Source organism: Monosiga brevicollis, genomic scaffold (genome assembly GCF_000002865.3).
Source record: "Monosiga brevicollis MX1 MONBRscaffold_28 genomic scaffold, whole genome shotgun sequence".
Lineage (NCBI taxonomy): Eukaryota > Choanoflagellata > Craspedida > Salpingoecidae > Monosiga > Monosiga brevicollis.
Window position 1 is genome coordinate 305,385 of NW_001865065.1, and position 14,048 is coordinate 319,432.

Genomic DNA, 14,048 nt, shown 5'->3' on the forward strand with positions numbered 1-14,048 from the left:
GAATTTGTTACACTTCCGTTCACGCGGTGTTTTTGAACGTTTTTTTTTTGTTTTTTTTTCTGGCGAACGAAACGACTTGTGTGCTTCTGATTTGAGGCCGGACGGCGAGTGTGTGGGGGGGCCGGGGTATTGGCGCTCGTTGCCTCTGTTTCTGCTGGGGATAGATAGACTGTTGGATCAGCATGAGTGAGAATGGCGAGACGGCAGTCATGCCTGTCAATGAGGCGGCTGCTGGTTCGGCCGAGTCTGGGGCAGAGCAGGAGTCAACCGCTGACGTGGCTCAGGCTGAGGCACCGCAGCAGCGCATGTCTTGGTTTGAGATTGTGCGTCAGATGGCTATTCAGCTCGTAATTTTCTGGTCCATTCAAGGCCTCTTCAACGGCAATTTTCTTGGCAGCCCCAGCTCTCAGAACATCACCGCGGGCAACGTGACCATGCCACCCGCCAACTTGAGCGGAGGCGCATACTATCCCCTCTTAACTTTTGGCGATCAACTTAGCTTGCAGATTTTTGTGAGCGAAGAATCAGACTTTTCGACCGCACAGCGTGCATCAGCTCAACCCACTTGGGCATTACCCAAGCTGCAATATGGTGATTGGACCGCTGGCCCGGAGAAGGACGGTGTCTTTTCCATTGACCTGCAGCAAGACATGGCACCGCTGCTCGCTAACAATGGTTCCCTGTATGTGCATGCCTCCCTCCAACGCGTGGCATGCAGCACCACCACGGCTCGCGAACGCTGCACTCCTGCTGAGCTGCGCTTTACGGATCGTCTGATCCGCTTTTTCCCACCCCCCACTGCCTCGACCAAGCACAACCTTTTGAGTGGTGCCCCAGCTACCGAGGTCGTGTCCACACCAGCAGCAACGACCGACCATGAGAAAGCTCTCTGGATACCCTATTGGCACGAAAACATCACCGTGGCTTTGCTGACGGATCAAACCCCACTTCACCCACGCCAGCTTACCCCCGAGTTGACATCCCTCGTGTCCTTCAACGAAAGCTCCCATACTTTTGCCCCGACGTTTCACGTTGATCGCTTCTGGGAGCTGAGCACCGATCGGTATCCGCTCAATACGACGACGCCCACCGTGCCTTTGCGACTGCGCTTTGTGCCCGTGTCCCTCCTTCGGTGGCAGTTTCAAGCGCAAATGCAGAAGAGCTTTGATATGCAAACCGCCTTTGGCACGTCGACCGAAGCACAGAGCGAGTCCATGAAACGCATGTTCATTGAAACCAACCCGTGGTACTTGGGCTTGACCATGGTCGTGTCTCTCCTCCACACCATCTTTGACTGCCTCGCGTTTAAAAATGATATTCAGTTTTGGCAACAACGTAAAAGCATGGAGGGACTCTCCCTTCGCGCCATCCTCATTAGCCTGGCTACACAGGTCATCATCTTCCTCTATCTTCTGGACCGGGTGAGTGGGCTGGACATGCAACTCCCAAACTGTCGCCTGATAGCCAGTGCAAGGGGAGGGACGAGAGCTGCGAGTGTGGCTTTAGACGGGTTTGACTGCGTACCAGTGTCTTTTGCATGTCATGATTGAGTTGCCCCGTATCGATGGCTTGAAATTGTAGGAGGCATCCTGGATGGTCGTTATCAGCTCGGGCGTTGGTCTTTTGATCCAGGCTTGGAAGATCACCAAGGCTTCGGATGTTGAGGTGTGGCGGCCCTCATCAATGCGTTGCAGTTCATGCCCTGTTTTCCTCTCTTACCTTCTCTGGTGCTCACTCTGCCCCATGGCTGGCATGCTTCGATACACATTAGATTCGCTATGTCCGCGGCATTCTGCCATATCCGGTGCTGCACGACAAAGCAGACTATGCTTCCACGACGCGCAAATACGACGAGCTAGCCTGGAAATACCTGTCCTGGGTGTTGTACCCATGCTTGGGAGGCTATGCCATCTATAGCCTGGTGTACGAGGAACACAAGGGCCTGTACAGCTTCACCGTGGGCGTCTTGGCTGGCGCCGTCTACGTGTTTGGTCAGTCAAAACTTGATTTCTGCATCATGGTACCTCTGATGAAAAGCTGACTCGAAACCCGTGCGCCTTTTTCTTCTTTTTCTTTTTTCCCCGATAGGATTTATCACGCAAACACCGCAGCTCTTCATCAACTACAAGCTGCAGAGCGTGGCCCACATGCCTTGGCGCATGATGATTTATCGCTTCCTAAACACCATCATTGATGACCTTTTTGCCTTTATCATCCACATGCCCACGGCTCACCGCATTGCCTGCTTTCGCGATGACATCATCTTTTTGATCTATCTCTACCAACGCTGGATCTATCGCGTCGATCATTCGCGCAAGGGTGACTATGATACAGGTGAAGGCGGTGAAGAGCCTTCCTCGACCACGCCCGCCGTACCGGCCTCGAGCGCTCCGCGAGCACTGCCGGCTGCTGAGAAAAAGGCGCAGTAGGCTATTTTGGAACCCTGATTCTTTTTTACCGACTGATAATCTCGAGAAAATTTCATCAGAGCAAAACTTGAAACGCTGATGGGCAAGATTAAGTTCATACATATATTGCAGATTGGCACAGCGCTGGGCCAAAAGGTGTTATCTGACCAGCGTGTATGGTACGGCCTCTAGTCAGTTCAAATGCATCCAGGCGCGCATGGCCGCAATAATGCTGGCATCACGGTGCACACGGGTGTAGCCGGATTGATCGTAGCCCACGGAGGCATTGTTATAGGCAGGCATGTACGGAACGCTGCGGCATCCATCGCAAGTGGTGGTGCAGAGACTGCAGTCTGATTTACCGTCGGGAATGCCCTCGGAGTTGTTGTACCACCAAAAGGAGGAAAGAACCATGCGCAATGGGTAATCGTTGTCATTGTCATCCGCACCGGGTGGACTAGCATTGGAACAGGTGGTTGAATAGGGTATGAATCAAGCAGTCTGATCAGCCATGCCAGTGCCAGGTGGCAGCAGGGACACCAACCTGTTGAAGAGCTCGACTTCAAATTGGCGATGCTGGTCGGCATTTTCACAATCCTTGATCAAAACGCAGCCTGCACTGCCCATATCACGGGAGGTTGAACCCGGATTTTGCTGGTCGGCATCATCGTTTTGGATGGCAGATCGTGTCTTGTTGATGGTACAGGTACCCAACTCCGGCTCTTTGGGATAGCCCGAATTCCAAATTTTGATCTATTGATGTGCAACGGACCAAGGTTGGAACTTTGAGGTGCGGACCTGCTTGAGTTCTGCGTGCATGAGAGACGGCAGCCACGTACACACCTTGTCAATGTCCGTATCACTGAGGCCCTGCGCACGCAGGGCATCAACAAGACCAGCGCCATAGTTGTAGCCCGAGCTGGGATCGCACATTAGCATATCGCTCTCGCCTCCAAGAAGAATCTGCATGCATTTCCAGGGCAAGCCAGCAATCGAGTGACCTTGCAGCAGAGGGAGGCTAGTCTTCAAGCTGAGGTTGGACTGAAAGGAGCTGTTCCCATGGCATACCTCAAGCCAAGCAACAAAGTCATCGGGCAAAGCACCACCCATGTTGCGCGCAAGTTTGGCAAAGATGGCCGCCAGGTCGGGAGGCTGGATGTGCTTTGCAGCGTCGACACGAAAGCCGCTGAAGCCAATGGACAGCAAGTCGGTCATGTAGTCGGCAATGCGTTCTTGCACGTTGTCCCGCTCCGTGTTGAGATCAGTGAGACCTGTCAACCAGCCGGCGTTGAGGTCCAAAGGGTCGGTCCAGGAGTTCAGCGCCCGCTCGCAATGAAAGTCGGTCGGGCCATACCTGATGCATGCCAAGCAAGTGGTGAAAACAAAAGAGGGTATTGCGGAATCGAGCAGTGCTGCTGCAATGACATTTCATCTCAAAACAAAAAGGGGGGGGATCTTGACATACATCGCGGCTGGAAACTCTTGCGAGGGCGGCAAGTTGGTGTTGTTGCTATGAAAGTAATTAAAGTCCTGTTGCACGCATGATGGCCGAGGCAATTAGCAAATGCGAGTTGAGAAAGAATATTACCCAGCAACGATGGCACAACGGCGCCGAGGGGCTTGTTTCCAAGCTGTTTGGTACAGCGGATTCTAGTTTGCTGACCTGAGTATAGTAAGGACTCGGATCAGAGGCGGAGGAGGTTTTGGCGGGCCAGTATGTACAACTGCTGCCGCTGGCACTGCGATGGGTGGGCCAAGCATCATTGCCGCCACCCGTCATGTGATTGACGACGGCATCGGCGTAGAGTCGCACCCCCATACGACGACATGTTGTAATCAGACTCCGCAGATCGTCACGGCTACCCATTCGACCCTGCAAGCGGTACGAGACGGGTTGGTACATAAAGTACCACGGGTTCAGGTCACTGTGCCAAGGCGGCGGGCAACAGGCATGGGTGTCAGGATGCGCTGGCACAACGAGTGCGATGGAGGCGGGTGCTGCACAATGTCGCTTTTGCAACAAAAGTGGGCATACTTTTGGAAGGGTTGAGAGCTCATAACCTGCTCTTGTGGCGGGAAGACCTTGGCACCAGCGTATCCGGCCTTGGCAAGGAATGCACATTCTTGTTCGATAGCTCTACAGCGATGAGGGGGCAGAGAAAGCACCGTGCAGTGATGGGAAGGCTTTAGCAGGCATATGCCCAAAAGTCGTCCAACGCAAGACGGGCACGAGCAAATTGGGCAGCGCTTGAGAGTGGGTCATACTGGTGGGGCCAACCGAAGAACTCCACAATGGCGCCTTTCTGGCCATTGCGGTAGTCTCCGGCGAGCGAAGGCAGAGGGGCATTGTTCCAGCGGAAATCCAGAGGCTCGAGGCGAAGGACAGCACCGTCACTTGCTTCGAGACGAAGCTCGAGCGGAGTGGTGTAGCGAGTCGCGTCCGCGGCAAAAGTAAGGTTGCTGGTCTTGGATCCATTGACGTACAGGACGACGGTGGCGCTGGGATCGCGATGGAGGTAGCGGATGGTGACGGTTGCCTTTTGATAAGATGTGTCAGTGTAGACGATGTGAGCAGCACCGACAAGGCGATCGTAGTCTTGGTAGCCGGGCTGATAAAAGGAGCTATTGCGGGGCGGGGTCACCCAGCGGCGTTGCTCGAACTCATCAGGAGTGGTGATGTTGTTGCCTGTGTCGTGCGCAAGGGACCAACGAGACGGTGAGAAAGCCAGGAAATGACAGAAGATTCCTCGGTGAATTTTTCAACTGGTTCAGCGCGGTCAACCAGCGCGACAACGGACCCGAACACTGGTTGTCGTTGTACGTCTGGCAGCCAGGCAATGGATCCGGGCCGGGGGCCGGGGGCACCGGGGGCGGGGGTGGAGGAGGGGGCGTAGGGCCCGGCGGAGCAGGCGGCGACGGAGGGGCTGGAGGCGACGGCGGAGCAGGACCACCAGCCGGGAAAAAACACCACGGCAGGTTGGAGGGATTAGGATTGACGGGTTGCCAGCAGCAGCCCTTGGCCTGGCAGCCCTGTTGGTTGATACCGCTGTAGCCACAATCCACCTTTTGACTGACGGTACAATTAGCAGCAGCCTCTACCAGCCCCGATCCAGACACGACGAGAAGCACGCCAACCAAGAGCAACTTGATCATCAGCGGCTGCCGAAGCTGCCCCGAAGCGCGCCGGCGCAGATGCCCAACCATGATGACCCGTGCCACAATTTCAAAATCAAACACGGGACACCACACACCACACTCCAACGTGAGATCGCCCACACGCTCAGATCCGGTTCAACATACACGAAGAAGGGATAACAACGTGACACAAGAGCGAAATCACCACACGCATGAAAGGCAAAAGCCACACATGGGGGACAAAGATCCCACACACACGCACAAACCATACCAGGTACCAGTTCACACACAACAGAGATCCTTCTGTAAGGATGAGTTATACTGGATAAAGTTGTCGGCTTCGAGTTTTTCACGAAGTGATTCTGAGAATCAAATCTTTTTGGCGAATGCAGTCAGAATAACTAAATTTGTTGGGTGGCGAGTTGTAACCATCACACATTCAGGAAACAAGGTGAAGGACTTATTGATGTAATATTAAGACTTTTAGTGGTTTTGATATTAAGTCCCAGCTTAGTTTGTGATGCTCTGTCTGTAGTTATTGTCGTTAACCTGCACTTGTGGTATTTCGTCATCCACACCCCTTTCTGCTCTCGCTCCATTTTCCTCTCTCTCTCTCTGCTGCTGCTGCTGCTTTCATCGCTGCTGCTGCTGCCTGCCTGCTTTCATCGCTGCTGCTGCTGCCGTCGCTGCAGTTGACCCGTTCGTCGCCAGTTGCCAGTCAAGAAATAGGTGGTGGCATAGGTTGAGGGTCAAGCGACATCGCGCAAGATGGCTGCGCAAGCGCTATGGGCTATCATGCTCGATATGATCGAGCGTGTTGTGGGACCGTACGTTCCCAGACATCTCGCTCAACGACTCATCTGACCGACGACCCCCTCACACCGACTCTTTGTCTTCTGCGGTTTTCTGCCCATGCGTCTCTTGGATAGGTATCGTGAAGCTAGCGCCACCCCACGCAAGAACTCGCGGCTGCGAGGCTCCTCCGACCTGCTTGGCATCACCGCCAGCAGCCGCAGGGCGCCGCTACCCCCACCCCCCTTTGTCCCAGACCGGCGTCAAGAGGGTCAACGCCCGTTGTACCTCGACAACTCGTCTGATGCCAACAGCCATGGCTGTCGCATTCTGGCTCTGGACGGCCTTGGAGCCAACGTCATCTTTCACATCTCCCTCCTCTGCCGTCTACTTGCGCAGGAACCCGAGTTTGACGAACAGCCCGATGTCTATGTCGGTTCCTCGCTCGGCGCCGTCACCGCGCTCATGCTGGCCTACGGCTACTCGAGCCGGCAGGTGGCGCAGCTCTACGAACACGAGATGGAGCAACATCTCAGCTGGCTTCCGACCGGCTTCAACTGGCGTATTGTGGCCCCATTCTGGAACTCACACAGCGACCATGCCAAGGAGGCCTTTTTGCGTCGCTGCTTTGGTCAAGCCACGCTGCGCGACTGTCAGCATTGGGTGGCCGTGGCCGCCTTTGATCTCGCGGGCAGCCCGGATGAGCAGGAATTGCCTTCCCCACAACCAACGCGTCATTGGCAACCTACAATCCTGACCAACCTGCCCCGCGGGCGGGGTGCACACGAACCCGACCTCGACTTGCCACTTGTTGAAGTTGCCATGCGCGCCACCGCCACCCCAACCTACTATGCCATCCATAACGTAAGACTTTGTCTGCCCAAGTCCTCTGCATCGCCCTTTCTGTCAACTCAAGCCCATCTGCACCGCCCGTCCCGTGTCGTTGGTTGTTGCATCGCTTGCCCCTGACCCACCCGACCATGCTTGTGTGATATATTTTTCCGGATAGAACCACATTGACGGAACTGTGTTCGCGGCCAACCCCTCCCTGTCGGGCATGGCGCGGGTTTTGGCTGCGTTCCCTGCCCTGAGTGTGCGAGATGTTTCCGTTCTTTCGCTCGGTGGTGCCGTCTCGCGGCAATATGCTTTTTCCGCCAACCTGGACTGGGGCGTCTGGCAATGGCTTCCTTGGATCCTCAAGCTGCTAAACAATGCTACCGCGGACGCTTGCAATAACAACATGCAACAGGTCCTGCAAGACCGTTATCTGCGACTACAGCCCCCTGCTATCCCCAATCTACGTTACGACCACGCCGATAGGTATGGTCAGGACCCCTGGCATTTTGGCAGCTTGTCTACCTCACAGACTTTGTTCGCCGCCCACAGCCCACCGTTCTTTGCACCGCTCATCCTGCCTGTCTTTGCTTCAATGGGCTCCTGTTAGTGTGCCCATCTTTCGTCGAGAAGCAGCAGACACGCCCCTTGCACCCCTGCGAGCCTGGCTTGGCCGATATTGGCGCCCTTCGAAGACCCAAGCCTCGGTCAGCTCTTCAACAACGCCAACCCGAGATCCTTGCCCTGTGATTGCTGTTGCATGACGAGCAGGATTGGATGGACTACGAACTCGATTGTAGCCATTCTAAATCAGAGCAATAAAGGTCAAACTAAGCAGCACCATCGATCAACAAACCCCGCCTTGACGACCCTATAATAACATGATATATCCTAATAATTGAACAATGATACCGCACAGGCTCTGGCAGCAGCATCCCACATCTTTGTACATCATGAACACCACCAACAAATTAAAAAACAAAACAGACCATCACCAGTCCTGGCAAAGCCACACACCCAAAGCCTTTGGCCCGACCGCACGAATCTTCTTCCATCGTATGCACATTGGCTGCCAAGTCATGGCGTAAAGCGCTAAAGCGGATCAAAATCTACACAAGCCACGAATGAATGACCACGGGCGGGGTTTGACAGGATACTCGAACAAGTGAGTTTCGCTCAGCGTCGCTCATAGCGTTGGTCTCGTGTGCCAAGCCAGTTGTGTAAACGAGCTGGCTGCTCCGACCGTGGCGTAAAGGGTTTCCGTCCAATCCGCGGCGAAAGGCCTTCACCCACTTCTCCTCCGTTGTTGGGTCGAAGTTGGCCACCCCAGGCCGGGCTGTTGCGCCGTGGTATTAGCGGTGAGCTGCGTGGAGAGAGACCACCACCCAGCATGCCGGCTGCGCCCAGGGCCCGCATTTGTGGTGAGGCCCATTGAAGGTGGGGCCGCTGTCGTCGATCCTCCATGGCTGCCGGATCACTGAAGCTGCGCGGCTTAGTTGCAGGCCGACGCGCAGCGGTCGGGGTGATGGGCAGGGGGTGAACAACCTTGGCAGGGGGTGACCCGCCCAGTGGCACGTGGTGGGGTGCCGCGCCTGGGTCCGAGTATTGTCTGTCGCTGAGCCGCGAGCGACGGCGATCCTGCTGGCCCTCGAGGCGCGCAGGTATCTGCGGGCCCGCGTCATTCAAAAGGCTATCCAAAACATGTGCGGTTGGTAGATTGGGCGCTGATTTGCGGGGCAGTCGAGGCGAAGCTCCTGGGGACGCTTGTTGGCGACGACCCAAATGATCAACGTGTGGCGTCACCTCAGGGGCCGGTGCAGCCAGAGCTTTTGTGGTGTTCACCTGAAGCGAGGGATGCGGGCCATGAGGTGAAGCTCAGGGAAAAAACACTTCCTGGCATGGATAACCAATGAGTACAGGCTAAACGCAAGCTTACTGGTGAAGTTGATGCTGCGTCCTCTGCGCCCACATCATCAAGCACCAGGATGTCAGGGGACGCTGGCCGCGAGGGCTCGGCAGGGGGGGCCATCGCAGAGGGTGGCACATTGGTGGCCCGGACTAGAGACTTGGCCAAAGCTCGAGCCTCACGATGGGCTTCTCTCAAGAATGTGCGCTTGAGAATTTCGGAAGCAGTCGGACGTTGACTGGCATCAACTAGCAGCATGTCCGAAACCAAGGCCGGAAAGTCCAAGCTATAGCGCTTGGGGATGTGCTGATCGTGGTGGCCTGAGAAGCATAGAGTGCAGGGAAGCACGCGGTCATCCCCACACCCAAACGAAGAGCTGGCGAAGATTGTCTTGGAATCCTGTCACGCACCGTGTTTGATCTTGCGTACAAGGGATTGCATATCATAAGCCATAAAGGCAGGTCGCAGGCTGAGCATTTCATACAAAACTGGAGCGAGCATCAACAACCACCATGATCCAAGGTAAGACAGGCTCAAAAAAAAAAATAAAAAAAAGGGTCGAGTGTGCGCAGGCACAATTCTCGCTCACCACAGCCCAGCGCCCAGATATCTGCTTTCTGTCCATCTAAGGCAAAGAGACGTGGCAAGGGAGAATTCGACCATGAGCGACACGCAGACGATCGTGCAGTGCCTCGGCGGGCAGCTAGAAGACCTGATTCAGTTGGATGCATCCTCATCGTAGGCCTTACAGATTTCACCACGACAAATCTCCGGGGACATGTTCATGGGGGTGCCGACGGGAGTGCGAGTGGTGCGTTCTGCAGGGGCTACAGCGTTGTGGGGCAAGATGCGCGAAATGCCAAAGTCACCGAGCTTGACAACGTCATTTGTCTGCACATGGGAATCCGTCAAAGGATAATTTGGGGTGAGAGCTGGGGGAGAGGGCAAGGACGATCACGATAACAAAGATGCTCGAGCAGAGCGGGCAAGTACCGTAATGAAGAGATTGCCAGTTTTGATGTCGCGATGGAGAATGCCGCGTTTGTGAAGATAGGCCACGGCGTCAGTAGCCTGGACAAACCAGGTGCGAAGAAGAGCCTCATCGAAAAACTCGTGACGATACTTGCGACGGGCGATACGTTCGCTCAAATCGCCACCCGAGCAAAATTCCATTAGGCTACATCACCAATGTAGAGCGCGTGCATGTGAGCATGTGAGAATGAAGAGGCGAACAAAGACACCCGAGAGGCGGCCCCGTCTGAATTGTGTGCAATGTTTCAAGCAGCGAACCACTTACATGGTGACTGTTGTCAGTCCAAAGGGCGTGAGCACAAAGACCCCGGTACAAATCATGAGACGGTGAGCGTGGCAAAGGCTGGACCCAAATACAACACGTCAAAGTCATCCACGAAACGAGAAGGGGTAGACCCACCCAGTTTGGCGCTGCTCTTGATCACGTCGTGGTAGCCAACGATAAAAGGGTGCTTCACCTTGCTCAAGACATGGGCTTCGTTGAGGGCATCTTCCAAGTCCTGCCGATTGAAGCATTTGATGGCCTTTGCGACGAAAATTTCGCCAGTGTGCCGGTGCTGGACCGTCCATGCCTGCCCAAAGGAGCCCTGACAAAACCAAATCGAGCGCGCAAGATCAAGCAAAGCGACACTCGATGTCATCAGGCGGCAATGAGAGTGGGCAAACGGACCTTGCCCAGGAGCTTGAGACGTTCAAAGTCTTCCAAGCCACGAGGCGCCCGGCCGGCCCGGGTCGTGGGTTCCGGAGTGAGCATCATTGTATCTAGATCCCGGTCGCCATGGGCAAGACAATTTTGGGGTGCGGCAGTCAACAGCTGGTCACAACAAAAAAGGTGGCAAAGCAAATATCAGTCTTGCTCAGGACACAAGGCACGGCCGCAAGCACGAGTATCCAAGAGATTGGGTGGTATCGCAGAAGGAGTAGATATCAAGCTGGGCAGGAGGCGAAAGCCACGAAGCCCCAACCCAATCGCTGAAAGAGCCAGACAGAAGGAGGAGCGACACGTCTGGCTCCACCAAATACAATCAAACATGAACGTACCAAATTCAGGCCTGCCGCCCAGAAACCATTAATACCAGCCGCGATTCACCCTGGACGCCCGATCGAGAGGGGCAAAAGCCCAACGCTCCCCCACCTCAGCCCCCGTCGTCGTCACAGAGAGCGAGCGCGCGCGAGAGAGAAAAGAGAGAGAGGAACGCAGAAAAAAAAAAAATGCGTCATCACTCGAACCATTTTTTTCTTTTTTTTGACAAAAAGCACAGTAACGAACAACGTAAGAACCAGGGATAGTGGCAAGATCAAAAACGTATGGAGAGATGAGGATCAGCTGCTGATTTACTTGGGTCAATTTGTAGCCAAATCTTTACGGGTTTCAGAGGGATGTCACCAGTTTGCAGTCAATTGCAGAGAGAGATGGTGAAGGGGAAAGAGACTTTTGGTGACTTGGAAGGCGTCCATCTCCGACGCTCCGACACCTCATGGTGGCCCGAACCCGGATGGCCCCGCCATGTCGAACACGGCTGCTGGCAGAGCAGGTTCAGCTGACCTGTGATGGCACAAACGTAGACCGGAAAAAGCAGCGACAACGCCACACACCGCCACGTTGATCGTTTTTGGCCCGTTGGCAAGGAAGATGGGGTGTTTATGCCATACGCGTCCCTTGGGCGTTCTGTAGTCAAAGGCTTTCTTCAGATCGCGCCACACAATTTCTCGTAATGTGTGTTCGAGGCAAATCGAGTCGACACTGTTGGTAGGAGGGGAGAGGATATGCTGCTGCTTGTTAATGATGAAGCCTGTGTCAGAGACTAAACATGCTCGCTCTCCGGCGTCGCCAACGGTTGGTGTCAGCATCGAGTGTGTATGGTTTCCCTGTTTGCTCATCCATTAACCTTTGTCAGGCCTTTGGAGGTGACCATCCCTTGCTGCCTTTGCTTCACTTTGAACCGTTGCTTGCCAAAGCTCCCCTTACACGCAAACAAGCTTTGCAACTGATGTCGCACAGAAGCATGTGACAGATTCTTAAAAGGTCAAAATTCGATGCATCAACTACGGCGAGCACGAAGAACGAAAACACCGTTGACACGGCATGCCAGTGAGCAAACCGACAGGACGCATCACAAATGGATGGAAAGTAATCGACTGCGTTTTAAGGCACGATGCCGAGAGCCGGCTGGGCAGGCGACAAGCCAGTTGCCAAGCTCAAAAGGGAGGGGGCTGATTGCCCTTGCTGTCGCTTTCCGAGGCAAGAGCAGCGGCCTGGTAGCCCCCATTGCTGGGCAAAGTTTCGTACCCGGTCCCGGATGGCTTGGACGAGCCGCCGCTGTTACCGAGCAAAGGTGCGCTGGGGCTGGTCTCCGATGTGGGCTGCGCACCGAGATGGAATCGTGAGAACATCCAGGTGCAAAGAAAGATCTGCATGTACATGAAATACTGGTAGCCCAAGCTCATGAGCATGAGGAAAACGCTCCAGCCGCTACACGTGGATGTAACCGTGCAGGCACCAGGCACGCCAGGTCAAGACCGTGAGTTTTGACAAAGCAGACAACAGATCGCGCCCAAGCAAGAAGAAGGGACGGGTGGAATGCGATCGATGGAATCGAGGGCAGGCAATGACGCACTCTTTGCAAAAATCGTCGTGCTTGGGCGAAAAGGTGGACTGGCAGTTGTCTTTGCTGGAGAGCGTGCCATTTATCATTGAGATGTACTGCAGCATGTAGAGCTGGATGGCCGCATACATGATGATGAAAACGGGATCCTGCACAATGATTGTCAAAACAAGCATCCGTGTTGAGTTGAAGCACACCAATCAAAGGCCAAAGCATGCGGGGAAATGCTGTCATTGTATGACGGACCGTGGCCATGAGGCCGTAGATTGCGATGCAAGGGAGGAGCATGAGGGAAAGCGCAATGTACTGGACGGCACTGAAGAGGAGAAAGTAGCCAATGAGGATCTGCAGGCCAGCAATGAGGACGCCAAGCTTGAGGACCATGCCCAGGCGACCCTCAAGCTGAAAGCGCGGGACTGCGCTGCGCGTCAGCATCAGCGTGGCCCCGAGTGCAATCACCAGCATGCCCGAGCTCAAAAAGGGCACCGCGATGCGGTTGAAATTTTGCATCTTGCTTGCACCATCCTGATCCATGTTGGCGGTCGAAATGGGCAACCACCTTTACGCGTTCCCAAGCGTTTGTTACAAATAGCACCCGTGTGTACAATCACCGAAAGCGTGAGGCGCGCGCGACCCGATGGCAGTCAGTGCCAGTCCTGCTCCGTTCGACCGACTGTTGAAAAGATGGAGTAAAGCACACACACACACACACATGCACACACTAAGCGGGTTGAAGAATGTCATCAAAAAAAGGTTACACAGGGGCTGGGCAGTGGGGAAGAAGGCCTGGTGAAGCAATCGATTGGAAGGGAATGGAGGGGGGGGTCAACTCGATTGGTTATGGTCAACCAATGACGGATGGAACGGGCGAGCGCACTCGGTGCGACATTACTCGCTCTTCCAGGACATTCACAGATGAAGAGGAAACAAATTTTTAGAAACAAAAAGAAGAGCGCTGGCAACGGACGAGCGCATGAATCGTGTCCAAGCCACGGCGAGCAGAGCAAGCCAAACTGAGCCATCTGGCCTACATGCACTACACACGACGCAAGAGCAACGGAACAAGGTTCAGCCAAGAGGCTCGTTAAGTTGTCCGGGTTGATGGAGCAGTAGTAGCCGGCGGTGCTTGCTATTTCCAACGAGTTGAGACAATATTGAGTCAGACGAAATAAAAATGCACATCATCAATTGCCCATCAACATATCATACATTTCGCCATCTATGATCTCGCTCAAAACACCAGCGAACACACGGAGCCGTTTTTGGGCCACGGCTCGATTGCGCGTCTCGCCGTCCGAGCCAGGGGCAGCACGCTTGATGTGACTAAAGGCATAA

The 14,048-nt window shown here is 54.6% G+C and overlaps 3 protein-coding genes across 3 annotated transcripts; 2 read left to right on the forward strand and 1 right to left on the reverse strand.

Moving 5' to 3' along the window:
* Positions 1-182: 182 nt before the first annotated feature.
* Positions 183-2,429, forward strand: MONBRDRAFT_28710 (uncharacterized protein; the record flags this gene model as incomplete). The annotated part of the gene is made up of 4 exons (XM_001749102.1): positions 183-1,421; positions 1,582-1,665; positions 1,772-1,991; positions 2,089-2,429. The coding sequence occupies 4 exons, from the start codon at positions 183-185 to the stop codon at positions 2,427-2,429; spliced, it is 1,884 nt and encodes a 627-aa protein (XP_001749154.1).
* Positions 2,430-2,600: 171 nt separating this feature from the next.
* On the reverse strand, positions 2,601-5,561 carry MONBRDRAFT_28711 (uncharacterized protein; the record flags this gene model as incomplete). The annotated part of the gene is made up of 9 exons (XM_001749183.1): positions 2,601-2,865; positions 2,953-3,161; positions 3,207-3,371; positions 3,477-3,762; positions 3,874-3,938; positions 4,072-4,333; positions 4,444-4,545; positions 4,674-5,094; positions 5,207-5,561. 9 exons carry the CDS (start codon positions 5,559-5,561, stop codon positions 2,601-2,603), a joined length of 2,130 nt encoding a protein of 709 aa, XP_001749235.1.
* Positions 5,562-6,311: 750 nt separating this feature from the next.
* On the forward strand, positions 6,312-7,919 carry MONBRDRAFT_28712 (uncharacterized protein; the record flags this gene model as incomplete). The annotated part of the gene is made up of 4 exons (XM_001749103.1): positions 6,312-6,370; positions 6,473-7,199; positions 7,345-7,660; positions 7,780-7,919. The coding sequence occupies 4 exons, from the start codon at positions 6,312-6,314 to the stop codon at positions 7,917-7,919; spliced, it is 1,242 nt and encodes a 413-aa protein (XP_001749155.1).
* Positions 7,920-14,048: the final 6,129 nt, after the last annotated feature.